The 27,933-nt window shown below is 39.5% G+C and overlaps 4 protein-coding genes across 7 annotated transcripts in view; 3 read left to right on the forward strand and 1 right to left on the reverse strand.

The window, feature by feature from the left end:
• The window catches only part of asphd1 (aspartate beta-hydroxylase domain containing 1), a 5,184-nt gene extending 4,335 nt beyond the window's left edge, over positions 1-849 (reverse strand). For 2 of the 3 annotated variants that reach the window (XM_031862116.1, XM_031862114.1), the window contains exon 1: positions 492-849. The gene's annotated coding sequence lies outside the window, so the exon portion shown is untranslated. Of the gene's footprint in view, positions 1-454 lie in introns of all 3 variants that reach the window. The other variant, XM_031862115.1, reaches the window with a different exon arrangement.
• On the forward strand, positions 285-15,504 carry sez6l2 (seizure related 6 homolog (mouse)-like 2). 2 transcript variants are annotated; one of them, XM_031862112.1, is made up of 19 exons: positions 285-788; positions 1,535-1,614; positions 1,799-1,939; positions 2,052-2,267; positions 6,182-6,318; positions 6,841-7,033; positions 7,704-7,889; positions 7,991-8,174; positions 8,573-8,736; positions 9,306-9,500; positions 10,785-10,923; positions 11,614-11,810; positions 11,956-12,150; positions 12,322-12,516; positions 12,608-12,799; positions 13,034-13,072; positions 13,337-13,454; positions 13,928-14,039; positions 14,179-15,504. In XM_031862112.1, exons 2-19 carry the CDS (start codon positions 1,557-1,559, stop codon positions 14,206-14,208), a joined length of 2,691 nt encoding a protein of 896 aa, XP_031717972.1. In that variant the 5' UTR covers positions 285-788; positions 1,535-1,556; the 3' UTR covers positions 14,209-15,504. The 2 variants fall into 2 exon arrangements, with proteins under 2 accessions (XP_031717972.1, XP_031717973.1); XM_031862113.1 differs by lacking the exon at positions 285-788 and adding an exon at positions 822-1,116.
• An 869-nt stretch (positions 15,505-16,373) lies between these two features.
• Positions 16,374-21,562, forward strand: kctd13 (potassium channel tetramerization domain containing 13). The gene is made up of 7 exons (XM_031862097.1): positions 16,374-16,787; positions 17,826-18,086; positions 18,564-18,733; positions 18,897-18,986; positions 19,256-19,308; positions 19,519-19,714; positions 20,098-21,562. The coding sequence occupies exons 2-7, from the start codon at positions 17,849-17,851 to the stop codon at positions 20,335-20,337; spliced, it is 987 nt and encodes a 328-aa protein (XP_031717957.1). The 5' UTR covers positions 16,374-16,787; positions 17,826-17,848; the 3' UTR covers positions 20,338-21,562.
• A 2,167-nt stretch (positions 21,563-23,729) lies between these two features.
• Positions 23,730-27,731, forward strand: hirip3 (HIRA interacting protein 3). The gene is made up of 8 exons (XM_031862231.1): positions 23,730-23,960; positions 24,442-24,562; positions 24,687-24,849; positions 25,139-25,537; positions 25,634-25,794; positions 26,046-26,193; positions 26,713-26,811; positions 27,343-27,731. The coding sequence occupies exons 1-8, from the start codon at positions 23,884-23,886 to the stop codon at positions 27,528-27,530; spliced, it is 1,356 nt and encodes a 451-aa protein (XP_031718091.1). The 5' UTR covers positions 23,730-23,883; the 3' UTR covers positions 27,531-27,731.
• The last annotated feature ends 202 nt before the right edge of the window (positions 27,732-27,933 follow it).

Raw genomic sequence — 27,933 nt, forward strand, 5'->3', positions numbered from 1 at the left:
GAGAGAGAGAGAGAGAGAGAGAGAGAGAGAGAGAGAGAGAGAGAGAGTTTTCCATTTTTTGTTTCCCACAAAAAAACATCTGTGCGAGCTCGAGTGTGTGCACGTGTATGTTTTAAATGGGAGGGCTGTTCCCTAATAGGCTTATTCTGACGGATTCATTTTGTAGTTGCATCAATTACATGCTGTGTGATGATACTGCCCACTAGAAACACGTATAGGCTACTGCACGGTTACGCAAGATGTTCCATAAATTGTGGACTTGGATCGTTTGTTTTGCAATCGCTTCAGCATTCATTTTGTTTTTGCTCTGCGCCAGCCACCACAAATCAGCTGGCTCATATTTAAAGTCCGCATTCTATGTTAGCGCAAACATCCACCCCATTATGGGACACACAAATGTTGGCATGCATACGGCACATGCAGGCTTTTAAATGAGCAAACATACAGTATTTACCCACTGCGTGCTGCGTCTCACATATATTTCTGATTACCTTGATGTACCGTGCAGCGCTGTGTCGGAAACACTTCAGCACCGTGCTGGTGGACAGCTTCTCCAGCGCTCACAGACAAAATGTGGAGATCGCCCGCGCGCCGCTGCACTTACCGCATGCGACCGCTAGGGCGCACCTAGAGCTTCAACGCAAATGCCCTCACATCATAGCCGAATGCGTCAACCACACGGTAACCAGCTAGGGGCATCTCACCAGCACTAACCCCGCCGTGTTCTCGGGGCCTAAAGCAACAGGAGTCCGAGTAGAGGAGTACAGGACGCAGCCTGAAAGATAAAGGTAAGCAGCAGGCACCTTTCAACGTTGCTGAGATGGTTGTTGGTCTCACAGTAGTGATGACTGATGCCAAAAAAAAAATCGTCCTCCGCACAAAGAGGGCCGGGGGAGGTGCGAGCAGTGCTGCCTCGTAAAGCCCCATAATTCTGTCACACACCAGGCTCGCATTTTCACCGAGGAAACGCCTCGAATAACAGCGGAGGTGCTTTTTGACACATTGCCACTAACAGGTTGATAATATAATAAGGTTTAGAGGATACCTGCGCTGAGGGTAGTCTCCTTTGGTGAATTTTGGAATAGCGCATTTTCGGGCATGTTATTGCAGATTTGGGTGAGAAAATGCAGGGGGGAAGCCTGAATATTTAACCTTATACCGTGTGTGATGTGTACCTGGCCCTTTTTCATAGATCTTTAAAAATGTCTTGTATTAGATTTTCATTTTCGCTTCTTCGTTGTATGAATTTAATAGATATTTACCAGATTGAATAGCGTATCACATCGCAGTGATAACCTTATCAGAGTATTTGTGGCCTGTGTGATGTAAACATATGCTCTGTATAGTCTACCTGAATTGCAAGTATGTTTAAAATGATATGACAATAATGTGCTATTAATTAGCACTTAAGTCAGCATTGATTATTTCCTGCATTATTTATAAGGAAGTAATAGCGACTGAATTACAGTAATTGTTCTAATTAAATTACATCATAACAGTTTGCTAATCAATCTGGTCTCTTTACCTTCTCCAGTCATTCAGTTTTATCCAAAGCCATGGTGTCCACACGCCTCGCTTTAGTGCTTTCTGTCACCATGATCCACCTAGTTTCAGGTATGTGTTTTCCTTGCTCTTTTGTTCCATCACAAACATGGACTATGCTTTGTTTATATTACATCTAGATTAAAAAAAATGCAATATCTTCTATCCGTTTGCTTGCCATGTCCTGCTAATTATGTTTGTTTTCATTTATGTTTATTCAAATAACAAAAGCAGTAATTATTCCTGGCTATTTCAGGTATGAGCTTTATGACTCCTGAGCCTGATACACGATGGTACACACCACCAACATCAACCCCAGAGTCTTCCCCGCTGGGTGACCTGATCCATGCTGCCCTGCAGAGTAAGGAATACTTAAGAGAAGCTTCTGCAAGCACAGGTACATTTACACAGGCCTTTATCGCTTTTTTGTCTGAATGCACCTGAAGAACACTACGGGTGACTAATCATTGGAAAGGACACACTTTGAATTCAACTTTTGGACTCTGCAGGTACTACCACCAACCCGACACAGGCTGTGCCTGGGCTTGGGCAGACCGAGTCGACAGCAACAGTCATATCACCAGGGCTACTCACCACAGCTTTAAGCTCCTCTTCTGCTGCCAGCCAGAGAGGATCAAGGAATACCATGTCCTCGCTGCCCATAGAGGAGGAGACAACCACCACCCTGATCACCACAACCACCATAACCACAATGCACATGCCAGGTACCTGCATGCCACCAGTTGGCTTCCCTTGAGTCTGTGTTGTTTATTGATGCCAGGTAACATGGTTCTCTAAAGGGACAAAATGCTCAGATTTTGGTGGGGCCAGCAGTGATGACAAATGCCCACTGAATAATTTTGGCTCCCGTTGCGACTTTATTCATTTTTCTTCTCTGCCTCTCTTTGAAGAAAGAGTAACAAGGAGATCTTGACAGACAAGGTAACATGAAACAGTCATAAAATATTAACGGCGAAACATCAACAGGCTACTGTACAAGTTACTGGTAAAGAAAGAGCTGTACATGTACTGGTAAGTATCCAGAATTGATTTTAGATTCTTCTTTGCACAGCTTATTCTCAGCATTGGAACATTTCTGTTTGGTAACAAAATTTGTTAAAAAGTGCGGACATGTTTGTCTATGCTTGTGGTCTTATTTCTGCAGGAATAATGTGCTTCCTGTTCTTTCAGGATTCATGCTTTAAATGTTTGGAGGGACACAGAGAACTGAGAGTATACACTGAATCCTGTTGAAGATGACAAAGTGCGCTCCTTCTTAAAGTAGTCAGTGAAACCAGCTCTTCTCCTCTATCTCCTCAATAACTTAAAGCATGAAAGCAGATTGGTTTACCAGCCCGAACTGCTGTAAGATGATCCTAGCCAGATGTACAGTATCGGTAATATTTCTTACATAGACATTTGCATCTTTGTTGTTGGTGAGGACAGCTGGCACTGAAAATATATACTATATACACATATACACATGCTGTACTCTATACAACACATTGTGGCCATCCTTTGCCATTAAATCTGGATAATCCAGTATCTAGTGGCCCCAAAGTGGCCGACTGAATGAACACATGAACTTTATACAATATGCATTTTTCTCATAGCTTATTCTGTGAAGTACACTGATGATTTTAATGCAAGCGAACATCCGTATCCCGTATTTTTTTTATTTGGTAATACTCTTTATCAATTACAAAGGACAAGACTGTATGAAGATAACGAGAGACAGATGACTTATACAAATATTTTGAAGCCTCAAAACCTGTAAAATATGAAGCATACAAGGGGTATTGGGCTCTGTTTGGCTTCCCAGCTATTTGGTGTCACGCTTCACATTTGCTATTAGTGTTTTCTTTATTCACAGTGTCACATGAAAAGTTCTGTATCAAAAAGAAGTCTAAATACACTCTTTGTCTTTTAGTTATTACAACAACAAACAAATTAAACGTAATCAGCAAGCATGAAAACAACTTATTGACTAAATAGAGCAACCAAGTGAACCCATAAATACTAATATCAGCACTATTGCTTTCATGTCAATATCCGAAGAAGAGAAGCATTAATTTGACAAATCAGTCAGTCAACAATGCCACCATGACCAGAATACTAATAGGGAGTGGTGAAGAACAGAACAGCATCCTTGTCAGAATGGTTGAGTGAAAGTGCATTACGGCATCTCCTTCGGCTGGGGTGCCTGCAGACCTCACTGCAGGTAGATCAGAGCTGTTGCTCATTCTGGTAATGAAATAAAAGACACCATTACTGCAACCGCTACAAATGAGAGCTAAGGAAATTTGATTGAGCACTTACGAGGTGGGTCAGCTTATTTACACCAGATGTGGTTTGAGAAATGTCAGGCCAGATGAATTATCAGCGAAGTGTGTGTGTGTGTGTGTGTGTGTGTGTGTGTGTGTGTGTGTGTGTGTGTGTGTGTCACTAGTGTGTGGTTCCATTGTTTTCATTGTGTTTTTACTGGGAATTGTCATTTCAACCCACAATGAAACACCCTCTAAGTAGCAGGTAGATATCTAAATATCTCAGGCATGTTTACCGTGTACAAAAAACAGACTGTAAAAACAACAAAATACAGTTTTGCAGGGAATTATGTGCTCAGCTATTTATTGGCTGCTTGACCAGTTGCTGGGCAACCAGCGAAGACTCCAGGAAGTAACTGGTCCCAGTCAAGAAATGGTCCGGCATATAACCCACGAAACACTGGTTGTACACATTTTTTAGTATTTAAATAAAAAAGATAATCTGTAAATTAGTGTTTTTTAAAGTTCCTGCTAGTCAGATTTGTTTACCTTTTGGCCCCCAGAGGGCAGCTGTTTCCTGTCTTTACACTGTGCTCGACTAATGCTAACCTGCTGCTGGCTCCATATTTACTGCAACAAAATTATTAGCAAATGAGCTTAATTCACAGAATGATCAATTTTCATTTACTCCTACTTATGTACATGTTCAGTTAACACTGTCAGCTGAGTTACTTTATGGTACTTTTTAAGATCTGTCATATAAGTGAAACGTGTTGGATTGCTTTTCCGTTCTCTTCCTCTTTCTCTTTTTTTGTTTCTAGTCATTGTTAGCCAAATGGACTGTAAAACCCTTTCCTCTCCAGATGCCATTTGTATTACAAGGGGTCGTCAATAATTAGATTCTACTGAAGCATAGCAGCAGTTTCAGTCATGCGGTCAATACAATTATTTAATGCAGGGCAATCCAATACACCACAGCTTCCCCAGTGTGCTCACTAGTAGGAATTACTTTTCATTTTACCGAACTTAATTGGTGTACTGTTACTGACAACTGCAAACTGCCACTTAGTGATGATATGCCAGGTTATTATTAGTATTGTCCTCAGGTTGTATTGCAACAAGACGAGTCAGAAATGCGCTGCTTCTTGCCCCTTGTCTACGATCAAACATGCGATTATATTGTAGTTCATGGTTTATTTGTTATTGTGACAATAAACATACGAGCCTCACACAAATAATATGTGGATATTTTGGACAAATATTTTTTATCAAATCATAATTTTGATTATTCTCAAATTAGCTGAGCTACTCCACAATCTTTCCCTGAATTAGAGTAGAGTTTTGCTCCACAATATCCAGTCTAAGGGACTGGCCCAAGTCATCTTAACCTAACAAAGCTGCAGACTTTAGTTTACAGTTCTGGCACCTTTTTTTAAACTCCCATTCAAGCACCAGTCCAAACTTAATAGATGCAGTTACCGTTTGTTACAACTTTCATAAAACTTCAAAAAGATCCGAGCAGGGTAACAGAAATGGTATCCCCACCTAGCGTTATGTACATGTATTTAATGTATGCTGAACACAAAGGTTTGTTCTGGGAGAATAGATTTAACTTGAGCTCAGTGATATTTCTCTTTATCCATTTGGTAAGTTGATGAGTAGCACAGCAGGGGCTGGGTCCCTGGCTATCCAGCAGTGCACACCTTATTTGGTCTCAAGGATGACCATGATTTGCATTTCTATCCACTGACCCACTTGAAAGAGAGCAATAGCACAAGTTGTGTTTTTCTTTTCTTTTGTCACTTATCTTGAAGGATACACACCCAAGTAAATAATTACAAAAGAACCTCTTCTATATACGTTATTGTCTGTCTGTATACATTCCTCAGGCATTAAAAGCATGACATGCACACCGCAGTTTTCATAAGTGGAAAACATTTTTTGTGCCATCAAATACAACTTTAATAATCGAAACCAACAGAAGCGATTATTATTATTAATCAGCATATTGGAGAAATTGGTCTGAGCTCTCCTCTCCATAACAAAACTCTCGCTGAGAAGAGTTGATATCCCCACGTGAACCCGGCTACATGCATGTTGACTCTGCACAGTGCACCTTCCAAAAGTCCTTTCACTGGCTGTTGAATATCTGTTGGTAAAAAAACAATCGATGATCTCTCATCGCTCAGAAACTGCCAATAAACACTTGATCAAAGTTTTTACATTAAATTAAACTATTGTGAGTCATACTGTTGCTATAAAAATCTACATGTACATTTGCTAAAGCTTTCCTAAATGAAGTGAATTTAATTGTTCGAACATTAATTGTATTTCTCAACACATTTTCTTCTCCTGCCCTTTCCCTCTTTTCACAGTACAATGCAATGCAACTTTGTCAGCAATGGAGGACGTTGTCGAGTCACCAGATCCTGCATCATCATCCTCGTCTTTCCCCCCTCTGGAATGCACTTACAGCATTACTGTGTATTCAGGTTATGGTGTGGAAATTCAGGTAATGTGCATTACCTTCTATGAATCCATAATCCATAATCTCGTCTTTTCAAATATTACATTTTTTTTAGTGACGTTTTTACCTTTCGCTGGTGTATTCTGAAAAGGTAAATCATCTATAATTGGCTGTAGAGAAATAAACGTAACAGTAATCACATGGGAGTGCAGTATATTTCTAATTGTAATAATGCAGCAGCAATATGGTCATTCAGCTACAATGTATTAACTCTAAGCTCATGAGGCCCAAGTGGAATGTTAGTTAGTTGTGGGCAAAACATACACAATTCAAAAGACGGCAACATAATGCCTCTTACTATTAAATTAAATTAAGACCATTTCACAAAGACCACTATCAATTCATGTTTTTCATTTGTTCATCTTAAAGATGCAATATCATAGGTATAATAGGTATGTCATGTCATTACTTCATTTGTTGCTGAATTGTCTGGAAAGTTTATTTATTTTAAAAAAAACAGCTGCCAGAACAGGATGTACGTCAATATTTCCTCTTTTTTCCCGGTAGGTGAGGAAGGTTAACCTTTCTAAGAAAGAGTCTCTGACAATCATGGGGCATGGAGGTTTGGGACCAGAGCTCTTAGCCAATGAGACCCTGATGAGAGAGGGTCAGGTGATTCGCAGTACGACCAATCAGGTGTACATTCACTATCGCAGTCTCCAACAGACCAACCATGGCGTGTTCAGCCTCCACTACCAAGGTAAATTAACCCCTCTGGTTTATTCTCGTGTTGAACAGTAAGATCATTTTACTGATGTTTCCTCTATGCGTAAAGATTGGAATGAAAACCAGCATACTTGCATATTTAAAAGCATACAAGCACGGCAGATGTGGGGCAAATGGACATACTTCACATTTTCCAACTCTTGACCTTTTAAAGTTTTTAGCTGAGATATTATCCTCTGCGTTTGGCTAAGGAATACTGAGTTCTGTGCTGTGGGTTACGTTCAACATTTAATAGGAATTAAGAAAGCAACAGAGAAAGGTTTTGGTGATTAAACTCATACAATGAGGACCCATGATGATAGCTAATACTGGTATTGGTGAAGAAACTGCTGGTGGAAGAAGGCACCTGCTCTGCTGAGTCACATTATGACAATCGCACCATCATGGTGCCGATGGGGGAGGTGGAGGTAAAGACAAAATGAAAGGATCACAGAGATCTAAAGATTTAAAGATCAACATCCAACTGATTATTTAATTGAATATGGAGGGAAAGCTGAATAGACAGAGATGCTAGCACAGGGTTGACATTCACTAGTAAAAGTATGTATTGACAATTAGAGAAATTATCCTTTTGGAACTTTAACTTTTTATTTTCCACCAAAGAAAATGTATTTATTTCCCCTCTGTTTTATCGACATCAACAGCCTTTCTGCTGTCTTGCCCGTTCCCTCTGTCTCCTGAGGGCGGTGGAGTGACAGTGACAGATATCCATCCTGGAGGTCAGGCACACTTCCACTGTGATCCAGGTTTCCAGGTTCGTGGTCATGAGGTGGCTACTTGTGTCAACACAACACAACCACACTGGAGCACTCCGGAGCCACAATGTGTCGGTCAGTAAACTAATGAAGATACAACACTGTCTTTGGTTACAGTGTGATTGTTAAGGTGGTTGATTATGGAAAGTAATATGTGGGGTATTATTTTTCCTTAGCTGTGTCTTGTGGAGGATGGATCCGTAATGCAACAGTCGGCCGGATACTCTCTCCACCCCATCCTTCTGTCAGCAACCACAGTAATGTAAATAACCTGAGCTGTCACTGGTTAATAGAAGCCAAAGAGGGACACAGACTCCACCTACACTTTGAGAGGATTGCACTCGATGAAGAAGATGATAAGTATGTTTGTGTTTCCACTACTACTATTTGTTGATTTATTAAAGCAAACTAAACCAATAAAAAATGTTACATCCCTAAAGCTACCGTATTTACACGCACTGGTTCGCTGACTTTTACCTTTCCCTTTTTGCTTTTTTCCATGAAACATTCAGGGTAATACACCGTGCATACTTCTGACAAACTTCTCCTAACTGAATTTCAACTTTCATGAAGGCATCACAAAAGAAAACGATGAAATTGTTTTGTTTTTTACTGTACTCCAGTGTGACATGCTTATGTGGATTGCCTTTAATCTGCTATCCATGCACATTTATGCAATACTTATTCAGACACTGATCATAACATGTCGTTCTCTTCTGGAGCTTACATCGGGGATCTTTGTGGTTTGTCCCTCTCAGGTTAATTGTGCGCAGTGGAAACAGTTCCCTGTCCACACCGCTCTTTGACTCAGACCTGGATGACGTCCCCGAACGTGGGTTGCTGAGTGAGAGCTCAATACTGTACTTGGAGCTCACAGCTGATTCTTCCTCCATCCCTCTGCTTCTGGCACTGCGATACGAGGGTGAGCAGAGACACATTGCATATATCGGCCTTACACAAGGTCCTTTCCACAGTCAGCGAAACACAAAGACAGTGTGTCTCTGTACATCCTTCTAACCTCATTATTGTATAATATTTAATACATGAGTCAGTATTCTGCCTGAAATCAAGTTAGATCATTCATTACCAGAACACAATAATTATTGTATAAATTATATCTAAAGAAGGAATGGTGTTTAACGGGCAGTCTAGAAAACCAAGGCTTTCTTCTCATTGAATTGTTGTGTTAAAGAGGGCCAGAATGAGCTTTGGAGATCCTCACAGCTTTAGCCTTTAACGTCATACACCTGTTTTTTTTCCAGCCAAGAGGGTTTGAGGTTGTGGGTCAACCCTAGTAAAAAACAACACTCCTCCCTCCTCAATTTACTGGGTGTGGTTGCTTAACTTCGTCGAGCAGTAGAGCAATTAGAAGAATACCCCAACAAATTCTAGGGAATAGGGAAATACTTTTAATACTTTCAAACTACTTTTCTGTACATATATGCACACACTGTGTCTAGTTTCTTTCCTTCTTTGCGTCTTTTTTTCTAGCTTTCGATGATGAACACTGCTGGGAGCCCTACATGCCTCATGGAAATTTCAGCAGCAGTGACATCACATATCAGCTGGGCACCACAGTTACCTTCACCTGCTCTGCAGGCTTTGTCATGGAGCAAGGGTCAGGGACGATTGAGTGTGTCGACCCCAGCAATCCCCACTGGAATGACAGCGAGCCTATGTGCAGAGGTAGGTTTCAGGATTGAGTTCCGGTTGTATTTTGAATAAGTGAATGAAATCGAATGCTTTTTGTTGCTTTAGTCAGAATTACAAACTTTGTTATTTCTTGTCCGTTCTTCTGTTATTTCTGTGCTTCATTTTCATCATTTAATTAAACCTGAATCTTCTACTTATCCAGATTTGCAAAACACACAGAGTTTTGACATGAAGTGAGAGAGTCATTTGTTTCGTTAATTGTATTGTGTTGAGATGGATGCCTGAAGCGACAAGTTGTTGTAGCTTGAAGACTACAGTCACGCTGAATGTGTCATCTGCTGAACTGCTGGCATGCTGTGAAGAGTGAAAGAAACAGAGAGACTGTGGCAGATATAAAACTGGCAGAGACTTTGCACTGGGTCAGACACTGGCTGAAAACACAGGTGCCATTTCTTTCAACCAAGCGACAGACATTCTAAAAGGCATATGCTGTTTGGTATTGCTGCTTTTACACAGTGATGAAGAGGGAGGTGGATGGTGGGATATCAGTAAGTGCTGTGCAAGGAGAAGAGGTCTGAGTTTTCGTGGTTGTCTTGAGCCTCCATTGTATGGCAGAAGATTGTGTCTCTCAGAGTGGAAACTGTTTAAAAAAACAAGCGATTAGCTGGTGGTTGGGAGCACTTTTATCTTTGATTATAATATTTTGCAGTGTTTATTCTGCTCATATCTGCTGCAAATGAACAGTCGTCACTCCACAACCGATGGCCACTTGTGTGTGTCTGTGTGTGCGTGTGTCAGTTTCATGCCTCAGTTTTAATAGGACATGCTTCTATGAGAGCAATTGCTGGCATTGTATGTGAAGTTAGGATCAAACTGAACAGGTTCTCGCAGGCAAAAGGGTTTGCATTTGGCTCCTATCACTGCAATTTGCACCTTAGAGTTGACATCTTCCTAATGACACACTTTCCTAGCAGTTTGTGTTGTATTTCTGCAAGGAAAGGTTGCTTAATGTGAATTAATGACACAATAGTGTCCAAAAAATCAGCTTTCTTTATATTCCTTAATCGTTCAATTGTAAACCATTGTTTTTTCTGCCATATTTTATTCACCGCACCTCGCTTCTTTGTGTGCCCTTTGAAATCATTATCATCTCTCATTGATCTTTTTACTGTGGCTTTATTTATTTTCTTTCCTTTTATTATTAATTCATTTTTCCACAGTTACTTTTGGTATTATTTCATCACCCCTTTTATCATTCTCTCTGTCTCACAATTCACGTCCTCACCTCCCTTTCTCTCCTCTCTTCTGCTCTGCAAGCTCTGTGTGGAGGGGAGTTGACTGAGCCGTCAGGTACCATCCTGTCTCCTGATTGGCCCCAGAGCTACTCCAAGGGGCTAGACTGTGTATGGCAGATCCATGGCAACGAAGAGAAACGCATTGAACTGGATGTCCAGATGTGAGTATTGCTAATTTAAGTGGTTGATTATTTAAAGTAACCAACCATGTTTGTGTGTGTCTGCAGTCTGTCAAAAACACAGTACTCCTGAAAATATAGTAACACAATCCCTTCACTTCACAGATGTTGCTTGAAATTTTCCAATAAGATGCCATAGATAGGAGGATATTATATACATGTACTGTAATAATGAAGTGAATTAAGAGCCTTGTATTTCACACACTGCATCAAAGTACTGCATATCATCGTCTTTAATATACAACATTGTATTTTGATGACACAGTAACATAAATATTGTTCAATAAATATGCTCACAATGTAATTTATTCCCCCTTAGAGTAATAGGATCAGCACTCATTTCATTGCCAAATGAATAGCAACAATCTGTAATAAACAGAAGTCTATTGAACCAGCACCCTGGTGTTAAATTCAACCCATGTGTGCACGACGTATATACAGTTTTGTTATTCTATTTTATTCTTCTCATTTAAAGTCTGTTAGCACGTTTACTTTGTGAAAAATGAGAGAAAGGACGATAACGTATTGCAGCTTTACATAACCCTCTGCCTCTCCTGTACTGACTACTGACTACTGAAATGCATCAGGTGGGTGGACCGCTCATCTTAAGAAAAAAAGGAATCAGTCTAAAGTGAAATTTCCCTTTGTTATTCTTATCTTTCCGTCTTAAAGTTTAAATACCCGCCACACTGATGTGCTGACCATTTTTGACGGACGTGATCTCATGTCCCATGTGATCGTACAATACCTGGGGTCCAAAGAGCGTTTCCAGGTTGTGTCTGGGGGCTCAGAAGTCACCATTCAGTTTCAGAGCGATCCAGATGATTCCACTTTCATCCTGAGTCAGGGATTCCTCATTCATTATCGTGGTAAGTACACTTCTGAAGTCACTGCTTTTATGGCTCAATGGGAAAAATGTTGACATTCGGGACATGTGAGTGCTGCCGTTATTGAAGAAGCGATCATGAACAACCTATTTGATTTCTTTCGCTGCTCTCTATCTGTGTGGTGCAGAGGTTGAGCCAAACGACACTTGCCCCACTCTCCCTCAAATTGACTTTGGCTGGATCAGCTCGTCCCACTCCTCTCCCGTGAGAGGCAGTGTGCTGACCTATCAGTGCCAACCGGGGTATGACATCAGTGGCTCTGACATCATCACTTGCCAGTGGGACCTCTCCTGGAGCAGCAGTCCACCTACATGTGTCAAAGGTAAAAGTTGTTAGTTTTATTCTTCGACAAAACACATTCAGGTTTCATCCAGGTTTTTAACTTTTGTCAGAAAACAATGCCGTCATCACCCGTATTTAACTGTATTTGATGAAGTCTAATAGCAGGATCACGTTAAATGCTGTCCTACGTGTCCCACTTGGTCCCCCACAGTCCAGCAGTGTCCTGACCCAGGAGAGGTGGTAAACGGAGCACGCTCAGTGCGCCCCGAAACAGGTTTTGCAGTTGGAACAGTCGTTCGTTTCTCCTGTAACCAGGGTTATCAACTGGAAGGTCCCAGCCAAATCTCCTGCCACGGACGAGACACTGGCACCCCCAAATGGAGTGACCGCAGCCCAAAGTGTGTCTGTGAGTCTTTTTTCTTTATGATGCTTACTGGTGACCGTTTATAAATTACCTGCAAATACATGACTGTCCTCTGTGTGTGTGCTCTGAGCAGTGAAATATGACCCATGCCCAAACCCTGGTGTCCCTGACAATGGTTACCAAACCTTGTACAAGCACAGCTACCAGGCAGGAGAAACTCTGCGTTTCTTCTGTTATGAGGGCTACGAACTTATCGGCGAGGTCATTATCAGCTGCGTTCCCGGCCATCCCTCTCAGTGGAACAGCCCTCCGCCCTTTTGCAAAGGTAAAGGTTCATTGTCTCTAGACCTTCTGAAACAGAACAGGAAAATGCTACGAAACATCTAATTCCCTGTGTCCAGATTGTTGATTATGAAGGTATTATTCTCTCGTCTGCCATTATTTTAGTAACAGAACGTAGATCTGAATGAAAACGTGTTGATGAGATCCTGAAGGTGCATTTAGGACCTAATATAATCATTTATTTTACTTCTCTTTCTCTTTTATTCATTTCACACAGTGGCATATGATGATCTTTTGGATGATCACAAATTAGAAGGTGATTTCTTTATGCTTCTCCAATTTGTGATGTGTATAAAGTTAAAAAGGTCCTCGACATAATATGTAAAGCCCTTACACATAGGAATTATATAATGTAAGTGTCAACTGGTGTAATACTAAGGTGTAGAGTTTCTCTAGATTTGTCAGCCTCGTTTTTATGTGTTTGACATTTTAGATAAATTGTGAGCAGAAAAACATTACGGTGAAACGTTATGATGAAAAAGCTTTTTTTTTGTGATGATTATTTTTTGCTGTTTCACAGTGTCCCAGTCATTTGAGCCGTCCCATCAGATCCTGAGTGAGAACATTGCTTTGGCAATAATTCTGCCAATCATCCTGGTCATCCTCTTGATTGGAGGAATCTACATGTACTATACAAAGTAAGTACCCTATGTAACCAACATGACATTTAAAGGAACATTTAGGGGGAGCTATTGGCAGATATTGATTATCATATTAATAAGTATGTTGTCTTTAGTGTATGGTCACCTGAAAATAAGAATTGTTGCGTTTTCGTTACCTTAGAATGAGCCGTTTATATCTACATATGGAACAGGCAGTAGCGGGTCCAGTAGCCCAGAATGGACAAACCAAACACTGGGTCTCGATAGGGTCATTTGCATTTTCATGTTTTCGTGTAGGCCACTGTAGTTCTCCTACACACTTGGCCCTAGGGAGAAGTTTCATTTGGTTGCAATCTGCAACCTAACCACCAGGTGTCCCTAAATTGCACCTTTAAACCTTAAATGATTTGTAAGAATGCTTTTACTTTTCTTCACCTCAGTTCATAATAATGTATAAACTGTAGCCTTTATTCATGTGGTCATATGTAATTGTATTTTCTCACTCACAGCATATGCAGACTAGAATGGAAGCCACTCTTCTGGAAGTCTCTCTCTCACACACACTCCTACAGTCCCATTACAGTCGAGTCCGACTTCAACAACCCTCTTTATGAGGCAGGGGTAAGTAAAAGGCTGATACTTTTCCTGTAATTCATAATTGTTTTAATTTAAACTTCAGACATTTTTTATGTATGTGTTTTTATCTAAACTAAAGAGTCTGAATTGATTTTTAGTGATTGATTTCTTACTTTGCCCACAGGATACGCGGGAGTATGAAGTATCCATCTAAAGGAGAAAATGTCTTGGTGAGAATTGAAAACCAGAGAAAGATTAAATTCTTTGGGAAGACAAATTCCTTAGTATTATAAGGCCTCACTACGCTTTTATCATTCATTATCTTTCTGTTTTACCATCACTGTATATCTCTGGTTCATCAATTTGTGGAAGTGCTTTATTTTGATTTGTTGAACTGATATAGTGGTCTGCCAAACGTGGGTCCTACTTCACGGTCCAACTTTCTGTATCGCTAGAACTGGTGCCTTATGAAGGGTAAGAAATTGATAACAAAGATCAACTAACAATGGTTGGAGGAATAAGAAGAGAATATGTGGAAAGGGTAAAGGGAAATTGATTGATTGATTTTTTAAATTCAATTATTATGAGGCCAAAATATTCGAGAACTTGGCAATACTTTTTGTAACTATCAAAAGTTACAGTCATGAGCATACAGTACTCACTGAATGTTTTTCTGTCATTTCTAGAGTGGCTCATGTTACATTTTACAAAGTGTTACAGTAAAAGGGGAAGAATACTTTAATTTCAATCATGAGAAGCAGTTTAAAATCAACAGTTATTTTTGCTCTTCCTCACTTTGTCTCTCTCTCTCTTTGTGAAACACGCACACACACACGCACACACACACACACACACACAAATTGAATGTAAATATCTGACTTAATATTGCTTGAGGTTGATATATATACTAAATTATATATAAAAGCCTCATATATACAATTATACATGGTGACGGAAGGTTATATATTTTCATTATACATGTAATGAAAATTCAGTGCCAAAATATAATGTTGAATAATTGAATGTCCCTACGTGTTTCATCTGTTGTTGCAATACTGTTTACAAAGGCAGTTTATTTTATTCTTCGCTGTTTCTGGAGTGCATCGTCACCCAGTGTCACATGACACATAAGGTAAAGGTGAGGACATGAATGTCATTATGCTTAGAGCATGCACTGATTGTAAATTATATTGCTTCTGCTCAATCTTGCCATTATCATTATAGTTATTGACAGTTATCATTGTTATCAGATTTGATGTTGTATGCACTATGTTGATGAAAAATTACAAATTTGGCTGCTTGCTGTGATGCATTATGTATTTATTTACAACTGATTGTTTCAACGGTGAATGTAGTCTCATTCTCTGTGCCAAATGAAGGAGACTGTTGCTTTGTAGACTTAATTATTCTCTTATCATCAGTAGCATTTCTTTGCTTCATATATGAATACACTCTTTTGAAGGCAGTCAATTATTTGCTGAATTGGAAATAAAGTTTCTGTTGAATGGTGTAAAAATTGTAAAAATTTGCAATATATTTTTTTCCAAATAACAACATCTACATCTGTCTGCACACAAAACATGCACTGTATTGATACTAATACAACTCGTCCAATGGAAGAAAAAAAATCACAATGGGAGGGTGATTTTAGAGATCATTTTCTACTTTGCCTATTTTCTTCATGTCTAACAGACAAGGACATTAAATTAAAATACAAAGTGGAGGAAAATACACCAATAATTTGATTTGGAAATGATAATTTATCTTCAAGTATCCATGATAATGTTTGTGTATCATTATTCCAAGTGTTAGCATGATATTAACAAACATTGAAACTTTGATTTTGATTGATTTTGAAAACCATTGTGGATACCCCTAAAGATTAATGAAAGATCAGATTAAACATCTGTGTTATTCCCCCTGAAGAGTGTGAAGTTGTTGATCAACAGTGACCAAAACAGGATAACAAGCATGATCATTTCACGATCATTTCTGTAAATTGATTTCTGATTGTTTCAGTATGGCCACATTATTTTTATATTTATCGGAAGTGGTCATGCCTGCATCATAGATGTTGACGCTACCTTGACGAATTTAATATTGACATTCCTCCCTGTGACCACTAGATGGCAGTAAACACCTGTGACTCCAGGTACATCCAGGTCAGTCTCATCCCACTTGGTGCTAAATGAACATTATTTGAAGGATTGAATGATCTCCTCAACAGAAAATGTGGGGATTGGTCAAATGTAACTTTTGTTATACTTATATAGTTATAACTAAAAATTAATATAAAAAACGTTTATACTGATATTACTGTACACAAGGTGGCGCTAATGGGCATCACAGGCTGCTGTTTAACACGAAGTAGAAGAAGAAAGCAGCGGAAGAGGATGTGCGAGTTTCGTTTCCGAGTGACCTAACTACTTAGCTTCTTCTGTTAGCATCAGTTAATAATCTGTATCTCCTACAATGGAACTGTCCATTCTTACAATAGCAATTATCATTTTTTGATGGCAAGCTTCACATTTTTCACCCAAGAAGCGATTCAAAAATAAATGAGCGTTACTAGCTTAAAGCATAGCTAAATAGACTAGCTATTGTTAGCCTCTTTGATTGAGCTAGCTAGGCTGTCGGCGATTAAAATGAGTTGTCAAACGTTAGCTGCGTTGTGTTAGTATTAGCTGGCTAGCTGAGTATCGATTGCTAGCTGATTTAACGCTTACACATTTAGCTATCTTGGCTCAACGTTGGCTAGGTTCACTCTTGCAGCTCCTTTGGATGTTCAGTGTGGTAAGTACACGTTGGTACAAGCTAACTTCATATTATTTGAATGTTTTAGCCTTATCAGTTAGCATCTATCTCAACAATTAACTAGATCTCAGTCATGTTTGAGGTAACGGTGCTTGTGGTTGTAGCTAGCTTTGTTGTTGCTAACATTCTGTTGACACCTGACTTTGGTGTTAGTAATGTCCAGCTGTAGGTGGCTGTTACACTGCTGGGAGACAACAGACAGTTAGTTTCAGGACGGCTAGGTGCAAGTTGCTTATGTTTATTACATTAAAGAATAATGTTCTGAAACAGTGCTTCCTTTATCCCACTATGATGAGGTGTGTCAAAAGCTTGGCAGTCAACTGATGCACTTTACACATAAGGACCTAGTCATTACTAGGTAGTTGGATTATACTTGTTTTGTAGTTTGGAACTAAAATGGACATTTAATGTCCATTTAGGGTATTTTGTCAAATTTCTAGAGAACAAAAGATATGTCTTTAAGTACAGGACACACAATGGGTGTGGTAGAACATCTGTATTAAAGAGGGTTCTTCAGTAAGTCAGATGATCTGTGAGGACCACGAAAATAGCAGCTCAATTTCCATAAAGTTCAATGCTGAAAAACATGTGCTTCTGGGCAGCATTTACCACCCATCTTTGCTTAAGATAAAAAAAATTAAAAATAGCAAAATAGCTTTCATAACAGCAAAGGATATATTGTGATCTCTCAATTTCTTGCTCAAATGTTCTCACTATAATTAGCTTTTTACATCCATATCCCCAGCCATTATAATCATTATCTATTTTCCAGTGTGCTTTGCCCTGGTTTTTAGGATGTTTTACCACATCTGGTCTCTGCTGCTTTCGTGAATACAAATAACCACGTCCTTATCTATAAAACAACAAACGAGTACTTCAGATTCAGCCATTATACATGGTTTACTCACATTTGTCAATTAAGAGAAAACTGAAATAATTACATGAATATAAAATCCGTCATCACTTGTTCTAGCCCAAACCTACACTAACAAGCCATCATATTCTTCTGTATTACAGTCAGGAAGTGACTCTTCAGCCCCATGTCTGCTGAGGCTTCAGTAGGCAGTCATGCTGCTGACTCTGCCCAGTCTGCTGTTTCCCAGCCTGCCTTCCACAACACAGATGAGTTTAGCAATCGAGGTCTTCTGGGGAGCAAGTATGTCAAATTAAATGTGGGTGGCTCACTACATTATACAACTGTTCAGACATTAAGCAAGGAAGACAGTCTGTTGCGGAGCATATGCGATGGAGGAACAGAGGTTTCCATAGACTCAGAAGGTGAGTGGATGCGTCTGTCTGATGAGCACTAACACTTTCACTGGATCCACATTGTTATTGTTGAATGTCTTGAAGGCTGTGCCATTGATATCAGAAATGTTTACAGTATGCAATATGATTCCTCATGCCTTAATATCATACTTATTTCAGGTGCCCTGTTTAGAATTTATATGAATTCTAATTTGACAAAACTTTAGTTTTACATCAGGATTACATTTTAAGCCTTACACTTTTATCACAGAGTATTTTATTCAGATGTAAAACATGATTTATACAATAAAGGCAACTATGCACTGACTGATATTAACTTTATCTTGTGTGGCCTATAGTACTGGTTGTATAGGAAAGGTGTGTCTATGCTAGCTGTTTCCATAGTAAACGACTGGGTGCACACTGGGGCCATTAGCCTACGACAAAAAGTAATTAAGATTACTGAAGATTGCAAATAGCTGAAAATCTGTTTTCCTGCTGGCACAGGTTGGGTAGTTTTGGATAGGTGTGGCCGACATTTTGGACTTGTTTTGAACTTCCTGCGAGATGGCTCAGTGCCACTTCCGGAGGACCACAAAGAACTGGATGAGGTCCTGAAGGAGGCCCAGTACTATCGGGTCCAGGGACTGGTCCAGCACTGCCTCAGTGCCATGCAGGTAAATAGCTTTTTGGCAGACCAAACGAGAAACCTAAAGACATTACTTTAGACCCTGGTGTTTTATGAAGGGTGTTTCACATTGTATCCACTAAGTTCATTCATTGATACTTCCAAACAAGTGCCGATGTATTTTATTGTACTTTCTTTCTGTTTACCTTCAGAAACAAAAGGATGTCTTTGAAACTGTGTGTCGCATCCCCATGATCACCTCAGCCAAAGAAGAACAGAAGATGATTGCTACTTGTAGAAAGGTAAATTGCATTTTATCTCAATCAAATAAACCACTGACAAAAGTGTTCAGATACTGTGTACCAAGGGTTAAACTCTTTATCTGTCCAGAATTAAAAAGAATAGATGGTTTGAAGTGATTTAGAAATGAAAATTGTTGTTGTCTTTGTTTTCTTCTCAAGGAAATGTTTATCAGTATTTCTTTAATTGTATGTACACACAGTTTGTGAAGACAATGTTGTATTTATAGACTACATATGTTCTTGGATTAATTAGTTTCTTGTCTCTACAGCCGGTAGTAAAATTGCAGAACAACAGAGGAAACAACAAATACTCTTACACCAGGTAAAAGAATAAGGCTGACCGTGCATGTGTCCTACAGAGAGTATGAAAAACAATATGAGGAACAAGATGCATCCAGAACAAACTATCAGTGTTTCATGTGTTCACTTGACCTTCTCTTTTTAGCTTTCATTATTTGGAGTTTGATGAGAAAGTGCTTATTAATCTTCTCACTTTATATTTACTTCCTCATTGCCTCTCCCCTGTGACCAGCAACTCTGACGATAACCTGCTGAAGAACATTGAACTGTTTGACAAACTGGTGCTACGATTTAATGGACGCGTCCTGTTCGTCAAAGATGTGCTTGGGGATGAGATCTGCTGTTGGTCTTTCTATGGTGAAGGTCGCAAGATTGCCGAAGTATGCTGCACTTCCATTGTCTACGCCACAGAGAAGAAGCAGACCAAAGTAAGCATTACATACACCAAGTCCTTGGAGCATTTTTAGCACAAAGATGGGAAACACCTCCAAAGATGATTGACTAACACATATCTGGGACAGAGCGAGGCTAGCTTTGCCTGACATTATGAGCCCTTTATGAACCCTTTCCCTGAGTCTGCATTTCTGGGTTTAAGGCATTGGGATGAGGCCTAGCTTTGTATTTAACAGACAGCTAGAGAGCGATATCGACTCTCCCATCTAACTCTACGTCAGAAAGCCAAATAGGTGTATTTTTTAAAATAGCATTGTTGTATTCAAAGTACTTTATTATTGCTAATAATATTCAGCTATTATAGTGAACATATTAATGTTACTGCTCTGATGGGGAATCTCAACTGATTGTTTTTTAGGTTGAGTTTCCTGAGGCTCGAATCTTTGAAGAGACCCTCAATATCCTCATTTACGAGAATGGCAGAGGATCTGGTCCAGGAGGCTTACACCTCTTAGATTCAAGAGGCTCGGCTTCATCACTGGGAGCAGAGGAAGAGGGAGCTACGGGAGGCGAGAGGCGAGTAAGACGGATCCACGTAAGGAGGCATATTATGCATGATGAAAGAGGGCCCGGTCAGCAAACTGTGTATAAGGACTAATAATGTGAAACACGAGGCTCGGGAGAGTGAATTTATATACGTTTGTTTTTTTCTTGATTGCCAGAATGAAAGAGATGTCCGTGATCATAGCAATAGCTTGGTAGCTAGTTATGTCGTTCAAATATCTTCATACGTCACTGCACAGAAATGTAGGAGTCGATGACTGATCTGTAACTGAAGTAAGAGTTGTTTGGACATCAAAAATGCTTCTGTTTACAAGAAAACAAATTGTGTACATTATTTAAATAGGAAATGTGTAAAATTACCTGGGACGTGAAACTGGCATAAGTATTGCTTTTCAAATGTTAAGGAACTTCCTGTGAGTTACCGAATGGGCCTAAAAGCCCATCTCCCACCCCACCTGTTAGAGTGGGTGTTAATGATATGCACTGGCACCCTCCTCTGTTTGACTTATAGGAAACACTGTCAGTCTGTTTATTCAGGGTGTGAAACATCGGTGGCCTGTTCATACGTTGGATTGATCTGCTGCCTGGCAGTAATGAACAGAGGATGGTCAAGCTTAGCCTAGATATGTTAACACTGGAATAAAACTGGGTAGCCGTTTAAGGAAGGTTGTCTATGAATGAGATTGTTGAGCAGCTCCATTTTCTTTATTTAAATTATTACTGCTGTTGCTTCAAGATGTTTTTATTAATTAATTTATGAACCTAATTTATTGTTTGGTATTTAACTTTTGTATTGTATGCAATCTTTGTGTTAACTAGTGCTCAAGTGAGTTTAAATTGTTGGAATGATATGATTCACTGTACGGCGCACACACCAGATTTTAATTTACTCCTGTAAATGACTAAATAGTGTACTTACATTTCAGTTTAATGTTTCATGAGGAACCTTGATCATTTCTTTGATATTGTGTTTTATTCTGAGCCATGATCTTTCACTTTCGCTTTATGTTTTATACTGAACCACTGAAATTTGCTGCAGGTGATTGGCCATACAGTGATGATAGGCAGTTAATGCTTGGTTTTATTTGTATTCCCTCCGGGGAGAGGATACACATTTTCTTTCTGATATTCACCAGTGTTTTGAGTAAACCTAATCTCTCTGAATATTGGGGGGAAAAAAACATTGAATGAGAGCAATATGTATCTCGGACCCTTAATAATATCACCTTAGAATACCTTCAAATATGCACTAATATGACTTCCGTCCTATTGTGGTCATGGGAATGTTCTGAATAAATTACTTGTGAAATCAAACTGAAGCTTCTTGGTTTTTATTTTTTCCTACAAAATAGTACAATAAATAACTCTACTTAAAAACATAAATGTTGACAGAAAACAAATGGAAGTTACCCGCAAGATATGTTTTACTGTGTTTACTTAATATGCTCCAAACTTTTCATTTATTTAAACTGCTGGTAAGAAATTTGAGACTTTATAACTTCACAAGAAGTTAATCTTAACAGATGCTCAATTCAGTGGCATGAATTATTTGGATGTTGTTCAACAATACTGTACCCTATTTACATGGAAGTCAAGATGTTACCTCTTTACCGCTGCACTGTGACACATTGAATTAATAGATATTTGCACAATAATATTAACTCGAAAATTCCTAAAGAAATTTTGACAGTGGCGTCTACTGCCCGAAGAAATCGCAATATATACACACGCCAATGTTACCGGTAGTGTCATTCAGGTTCAATTGAGATAGCGCTACTCTCTTTTCTGCATTTTAGATTCATACTCTTGGATTGAATCTTGTATTTGTGGGGCTTTTATTTTGAAAGGGTGGGACTGGGTGGGTGAGAGAGGGGGAGAGGAGATAGAATCATAATGTTTGACACTAAAATGAGAGGCTTCATCACAAGCATTCCAGTTAGAATTCATTCTGTGGGGCTTTTAATTTGAAATGGGGGGGAGGGGGGTGAGAGGGGAAAAGTCCTCTAAAAATATCTAAGACCTGAATGACTGTATGATAGAGAGAGACACAGAGAGGGAGAGAGAGGGAGACAGAAAAATAGACAGAGAGGAGAGAGAGGCTGAGTGAGACAGGCAGACAGACAGTTAGATGGACTGAGTGAGTGGGAGAGTGAGACAGGCAGACAGACAGTTATAGGCTTTTATTTTAAAATGGGGGGGAGTCTAAAAGTCTCCAAGACCTGAATGACTGTATGAGAGAGAGAGGGAGGGAGAGGAGTGTGTGTGCGTGCGTGTGTGTCTCAGTGCCTGTGTGTTTATCAACATCACTAATGAGCTCATATAAACACCTGTGTGCTTGGGTGCATGTTGGTGATTGGAGCACCTGTGTGTTAGAGGCTAATTAAGAGAGAGTAACCAGTGATTTCCAACAAAACTACCTGTCAAACATATGCCCTCTATACCAAAACCATGAGACTAATCAATAAAATATGGATACCGTCAGAGAGATAAGACTCTGGCAAACGCGGAGATGTGTTTTTTATGTTTGTGGTCTTAAAAATGTGAGCTCGAGCGCAATATGCAAAACTGGTACCATCTGCTTTCTTTGAGAAATGAGTGGTCAGATTTAACATGGAGTCTAATGGAGCAGTTGGTTGGAGTTCATGTCGCTCTGTGGCTCTTTGAGCCAAATGTGTAAGTCCGTTGGATTCCACAGACATCTGTGTGCGACAGCACAACATTTCCAAGCTTTTTGGCCAAAAATGGTGTATAAAGAGTAAACATTGTGGGAGCTAGAGCAATTTGTTTGGAAAAATCACAGCATATTTTCCTGCTCCGCTCCACTCTGACGGTTAGGCTCTCACTCTAGCTCTTAACGAGCCGTGCAATACACACCCATTATAAAATCTGAAACAGACCCAAAATTTTCCTGAAACTTAATCTGTGACTTCATGAAAACTGTGCTAGCTATCAAAATGTCCATTTGGCTCAATACAGTGCAGCGTTTTGTCTACGTTTTAAACTTTGAATCATGTTTCTACGTTAATGTACGGCTCGTCAATATGGGCCCAAAGTTAAGTGTTTTTTTTAGCTCTCTTCACGCCGCAACCCCATTCTAGTGAATGGAGAAACTTTGCTCAGTTTTTGGGGATTTTCGGGAATTTTCGGGAAAACCGCTGGGCGAATCTCTCCGGAAAATAGAATGCACACTATTCCCGATCAGGCCGCACGTTTTGATGTATTTTTCACGCCACTGTTGGCAACGCTGTGTGAGGAGAAGCAAGGCAAACTTTTGGATAAACCTGATTATTATTATTATGATTAAACCCGATGGATAATATACAGTGTGCTTTGCCACAAAGCCACACTGAATAAAATAAAAATAAATTCTAAATCTTTTCAGAAAATGTAATAATCGTGTAGAAGTTCTTTGTTGCTATGACATTTTGAGTGTTTATGAAACATATTGGTCATTAAAGAAAAGACTAAATAAAGGTATTACCATGAGAAAAACGCTAGAGAATATATTTATGAGTGTTTGGGTTTATAGGTTTTATTTTGACAGGGCGTGGCACGGGTCTGGTCTGGTCTGGTCTGATGTCACTTCCGGTAACTTCCTGGGGTCTCCGCTGCCGCCAAAAAGAAACCTCCAAAGCCAGTAATGATGGTGTCAGAGAAAGAGGCGAAGGCTATCCGCAAGTTTGTGTGTGGTCAGCTTCGCGATGAGCCGAACCTCAGGTATTGTTAAAGCATTTAAGAGTGTTTGAGTGTTGTTTGTACCGAGAATCAGTACACAGGTCTGTGCGCTCCGATTGTTTGCGTTTTTGTTGACAGTTAATGTTGCTAACTTTGGTCTACGTGCAGTTAACAGTAACACACACGGGCATATAACGTTACCTGTTAACTCACCCCAGGGTCATCAGTTAGTTCTAACCAGCTGCATGTTGCGCATTTAATGGCAACATTGCAGTCGCTGTTACTTTAATGCGCCATTTCTCATAAAGACAACTCAATACGCACATCTGACGCAGACCATGTTGTGGTTTGTCTGGTACTGACTTCATCTGATTTAGAATCAGTATGGTGTGGGTATGTATCGGTTTTTAGATGTATGTCTGTTCTGTGTTCAAAAACACAAAGGCTTTAATTGATTCCCTGTTGCTGTGAATAACCTCTCTCTCACACACCATGATGTATTCTTTATCATTTCTAATTCCAGCACGCTGACCTTACGGATTTTAAAAAGGCGATATCTGGCTCATGTGCGATGTGAATCATTAGGTCCAGAAGCCAGAAATATCATGAGACAGGTGGTTGAAGAGGAACTGATGAAAATGCAGGTTTCTGAATTCTTCCTACACATCCTGTTTCTTTAAGTGTTTTAGATTTCTGTAGGGGAGGGGGGGGTCGTTTTTAGTTTTGTAGTTTTTACTCTCATTATGCTCGATTTGTTTTTCCTGCCAGGACAATGACGAAAATGGAAGTGAGTTGGAGACCAGCAAGAAGCCCCAACACAAAAGGAAGAGAGAAAAAGAAAAGGAAGAAGTGATAAGTGGGGAAGAAGACGAAGATGATGAAGAAGAGTCGACGGCAAAGAAATCCCGTCGTCAGTCAAACTCGTCATCAGGTAGGTTCCTTTGGTCTTTTATATGCGTTTAGATGCCTGAAGCTTCCACAGCATGTTCTACTCTAAAGTTACTCAATAAAAAATGTCCTGGACCATCATCAACAGTAGGACTAGAGCTGCAAGAAATCAAAACAAAACACATTTTTGGTCATAACTCAAGAATGAATATGCTTATTAGGACAATTTCTCACAAATCTTTAATACACCACCGCGAGGCTGTAATTCTAGTTTCAGTGAGTGTTGTTGCTCCGTTGTAAACCATTGTCTTTTCTTGTGCGGTTCATGACAGAATCGGCGCACGAAGACGACTGCAAAACAGGAAGTGAGAGTGAAGAAGAAGAGAGACTTAAATCTGAATCTGAGGATGCAGAGCAAGAGGTGAAAAAATCCCAGCGAAAGACAAACAGTAAACAACAGATAAGTAGTGAAGACTCAACAGATCAGGAAATTAATAAGTCAGAAGAAGAAAACGATAAGAACGAGAGTAACTGTGAGGATGAACCAAAAGAAGTGGTGATTAAGAGAGCGAATGCTACAAAGAATAGAGGGAAAAGAAGCAGCAATACAAGTCAAGGAAAGAAAACACCACAGAGTGATGAAGAGGAAGAGAAGGAAACGGACACGGAGAGCAAGTCAGAAAAGAGTGACAAAATCAACGGCAATGACTCCTCAGACGACGGCGAAAAAGGTGACTGCAACTTTATACTTGCATATCCAGTACTTCAATGTTCATTAATTTCACGTTTTGTTATGACTTGATATGACTTTTTGTTGTGTTATGCAGAAGAAAAAGTCTCGGTGGAACACAAAAATACCGACTTAGACTCGGATTCATCGTCACTCCTCTCATTGGAGGATGAACAGCATAGTGGGAAAAAACAAACAAAAGATGACAAAAAGAAGAAAGCCCCGAAGAAAAAGGAGAAGAGCGCCAGAAGTCAAAAGGTGAGCCTATGAGTGGTGTTATCAAGCTTTGTAAACATTTAATGAAGTCTGTCCAACCCTTTATATTGAGTAAAGGTGCCTCGAAATTCTTTTGATCACCCTCTGTGTTTTGAATGGAGTCAAGAGACAAAGTCTAAGATGAATAGTAGAAAGAAAGGGAGAGCCAGAACGCCTGTGTATGTAATTGTAGGGTCTGTAGGGTTAACACATCTTCTCTTCACAACCTGTCTGTCCTCGGATTCGTCCTGCAGGATGACGACAAAGCTGTTGTGAGGCTCAAGCGGTACATTTCTCTGTGTGGTGTGAGGCTGAACTACAAGAAGCTCCTCGATGGCTGTCGCTCTGTTCGCTCCCAGGTGGCTGTTCTGAAGAAGGAGCTTGAAGGTCTTGGTGTTCATGGTCAGTGGGAATACATTCACCTTTCAACAGACCACACATTCTGGGCATAATTGCTACATTTTTTACATTTGCCCATTATAAGGTATCTTGCATGTATTTCCAGTAGATTCTAAGTGGTGAAAGAGTAAAGGGGATATTTGTGGCCTCCAGAAAACAAATCCTTATGTTCTGTTGTGTCACCAGAAGGCCAACAAACACAAAATGATCTAACTGTTCAGGCTGCCAAGATGTTTACCAAGCACCTGCCGCTGTAGTTTGTTCTTAATTTCCCCATTTTTTTATATTTGTCATAATTTCTACTATACAGTCAGATTGTTTTGATTTATTGTGCTTAAAAAATAATATTAGATGAGCCCAAAACAAAAACCTTCAGTAGACTGTATGTTTATCAGTTTGTAAAACTGCAGTGTGTCATCTGTGAACAGTGTAAAAATGTAACTGTTTTAATTAGTTTAACTCTGGGAACTATTGGTTAAAGTGATAGTGTGTGTGTGTGTGTGTGTGTGTGATTTTTCACAGGTCAGCCATCTATTATGAAATGCAAAAAAGTCAGAATGAAGAGAGAGGAATCTCAGGAACTAGCTGAGCTCGATGTCGGCAACATCATTGCCACAAAAGGTAACTATTTGTTTCTTTTCTTGAGTGTTGACACCCATCAATAATGTGGTTTTCTGGAGGAAGAGAGTCATTGTTTAGTTTTTCTAAGTTTCTCACAATAATTCACTTGCCAAGAAAAGTGCACAATTTTGCTGTGTGTTCCCCTCAAGTTGTGTAAATTCCATTTGTTGGCTTATTTATTGTGCATATCTCTAATCAATACAGGGAAATCTAGTTTGATCACTTTAGTTCTAGATAAGCAAAAAAGTATAACTGCATTGGGCTTGGCAGTTATAGGATATTGGTGGGGGAAATGATGGTAACATTGTTAATGTGATGCGTACGCACTGTGACTGTTAACATAGTTGGCATTATAACAACAATAATCTTTTAAATTAATGGTTTGAAGAGTTGTAAACATTTGCTAGTTTCTCAAATAGAAAACTCTCCATCATCCAAAACAATATCAAACTACACATACTATATTTGTTATATTTATATAAATATTGTGAAAATATTTACCACGGAAGATAATATGGAAACCTCTCCCAGGTCGACCGAAACGCAGAGGAGCCTCAGCATGGCAGGAACAACGTAGCCCTCCGTCCACTACATACCTGCGCTCTCTGAACTCTGGCTCTGATAGTGACGAGGAAAACAATACAACCAGAGGGCAGAGGAGAGCTACAGACTGGGCCAACCTGCATGGGATCATCAGTGATGATGCAGAGAGCAACTGACGGAGACGTCTTCTCTTGTGCTCTGTCAAGACGACATTTGGATTTGGGCATTCCCTTTTTTTTGTACGACTTGTGTTAATAAATTATTTTGATACCATTACAAAGTATTCCTTAAACCTTTTGGGGAAAAAAATGTTAAATAAGGTATTGTTATGGTAAATGAACGTTTGTTATATTTCAAATAAAGCTATTGTGATCTTATGGAACAACTATTTTATTTTTGCCAGGGAATGAAAGCATAAAGAGTGTTGATCGAACTACAAAATGCATATAAAACAGGCAGAGGACATAGAAGTAATTACAGGGACCAGACGGCAAAGTAATGCACTAGAAAAAATGGCGAAGAGCAAATTATAATCTTTTCAGAAATTCGGAGTTGCGCCACACAACTTTTATATCGTTA

This window comes from Anarrhichthys ocellatus, unplaced genomic scaffold (genome assembly GCF_004355925.1).
Source record: "Anarrhichthys ocellatus isolate YVR2014 unplaced genomic scaffold, GSC_Weel_1.0 scaffold26, whole genome shotgun sequence".
Classification (NCBI taxonomy): domain Eukaryota; kingdom Metazoa; phylum Chordata; class Actinopteri; order Perciformes; family Anarhichadidae; genus Anarrhichthys; species Anarrhichthys ocellatus.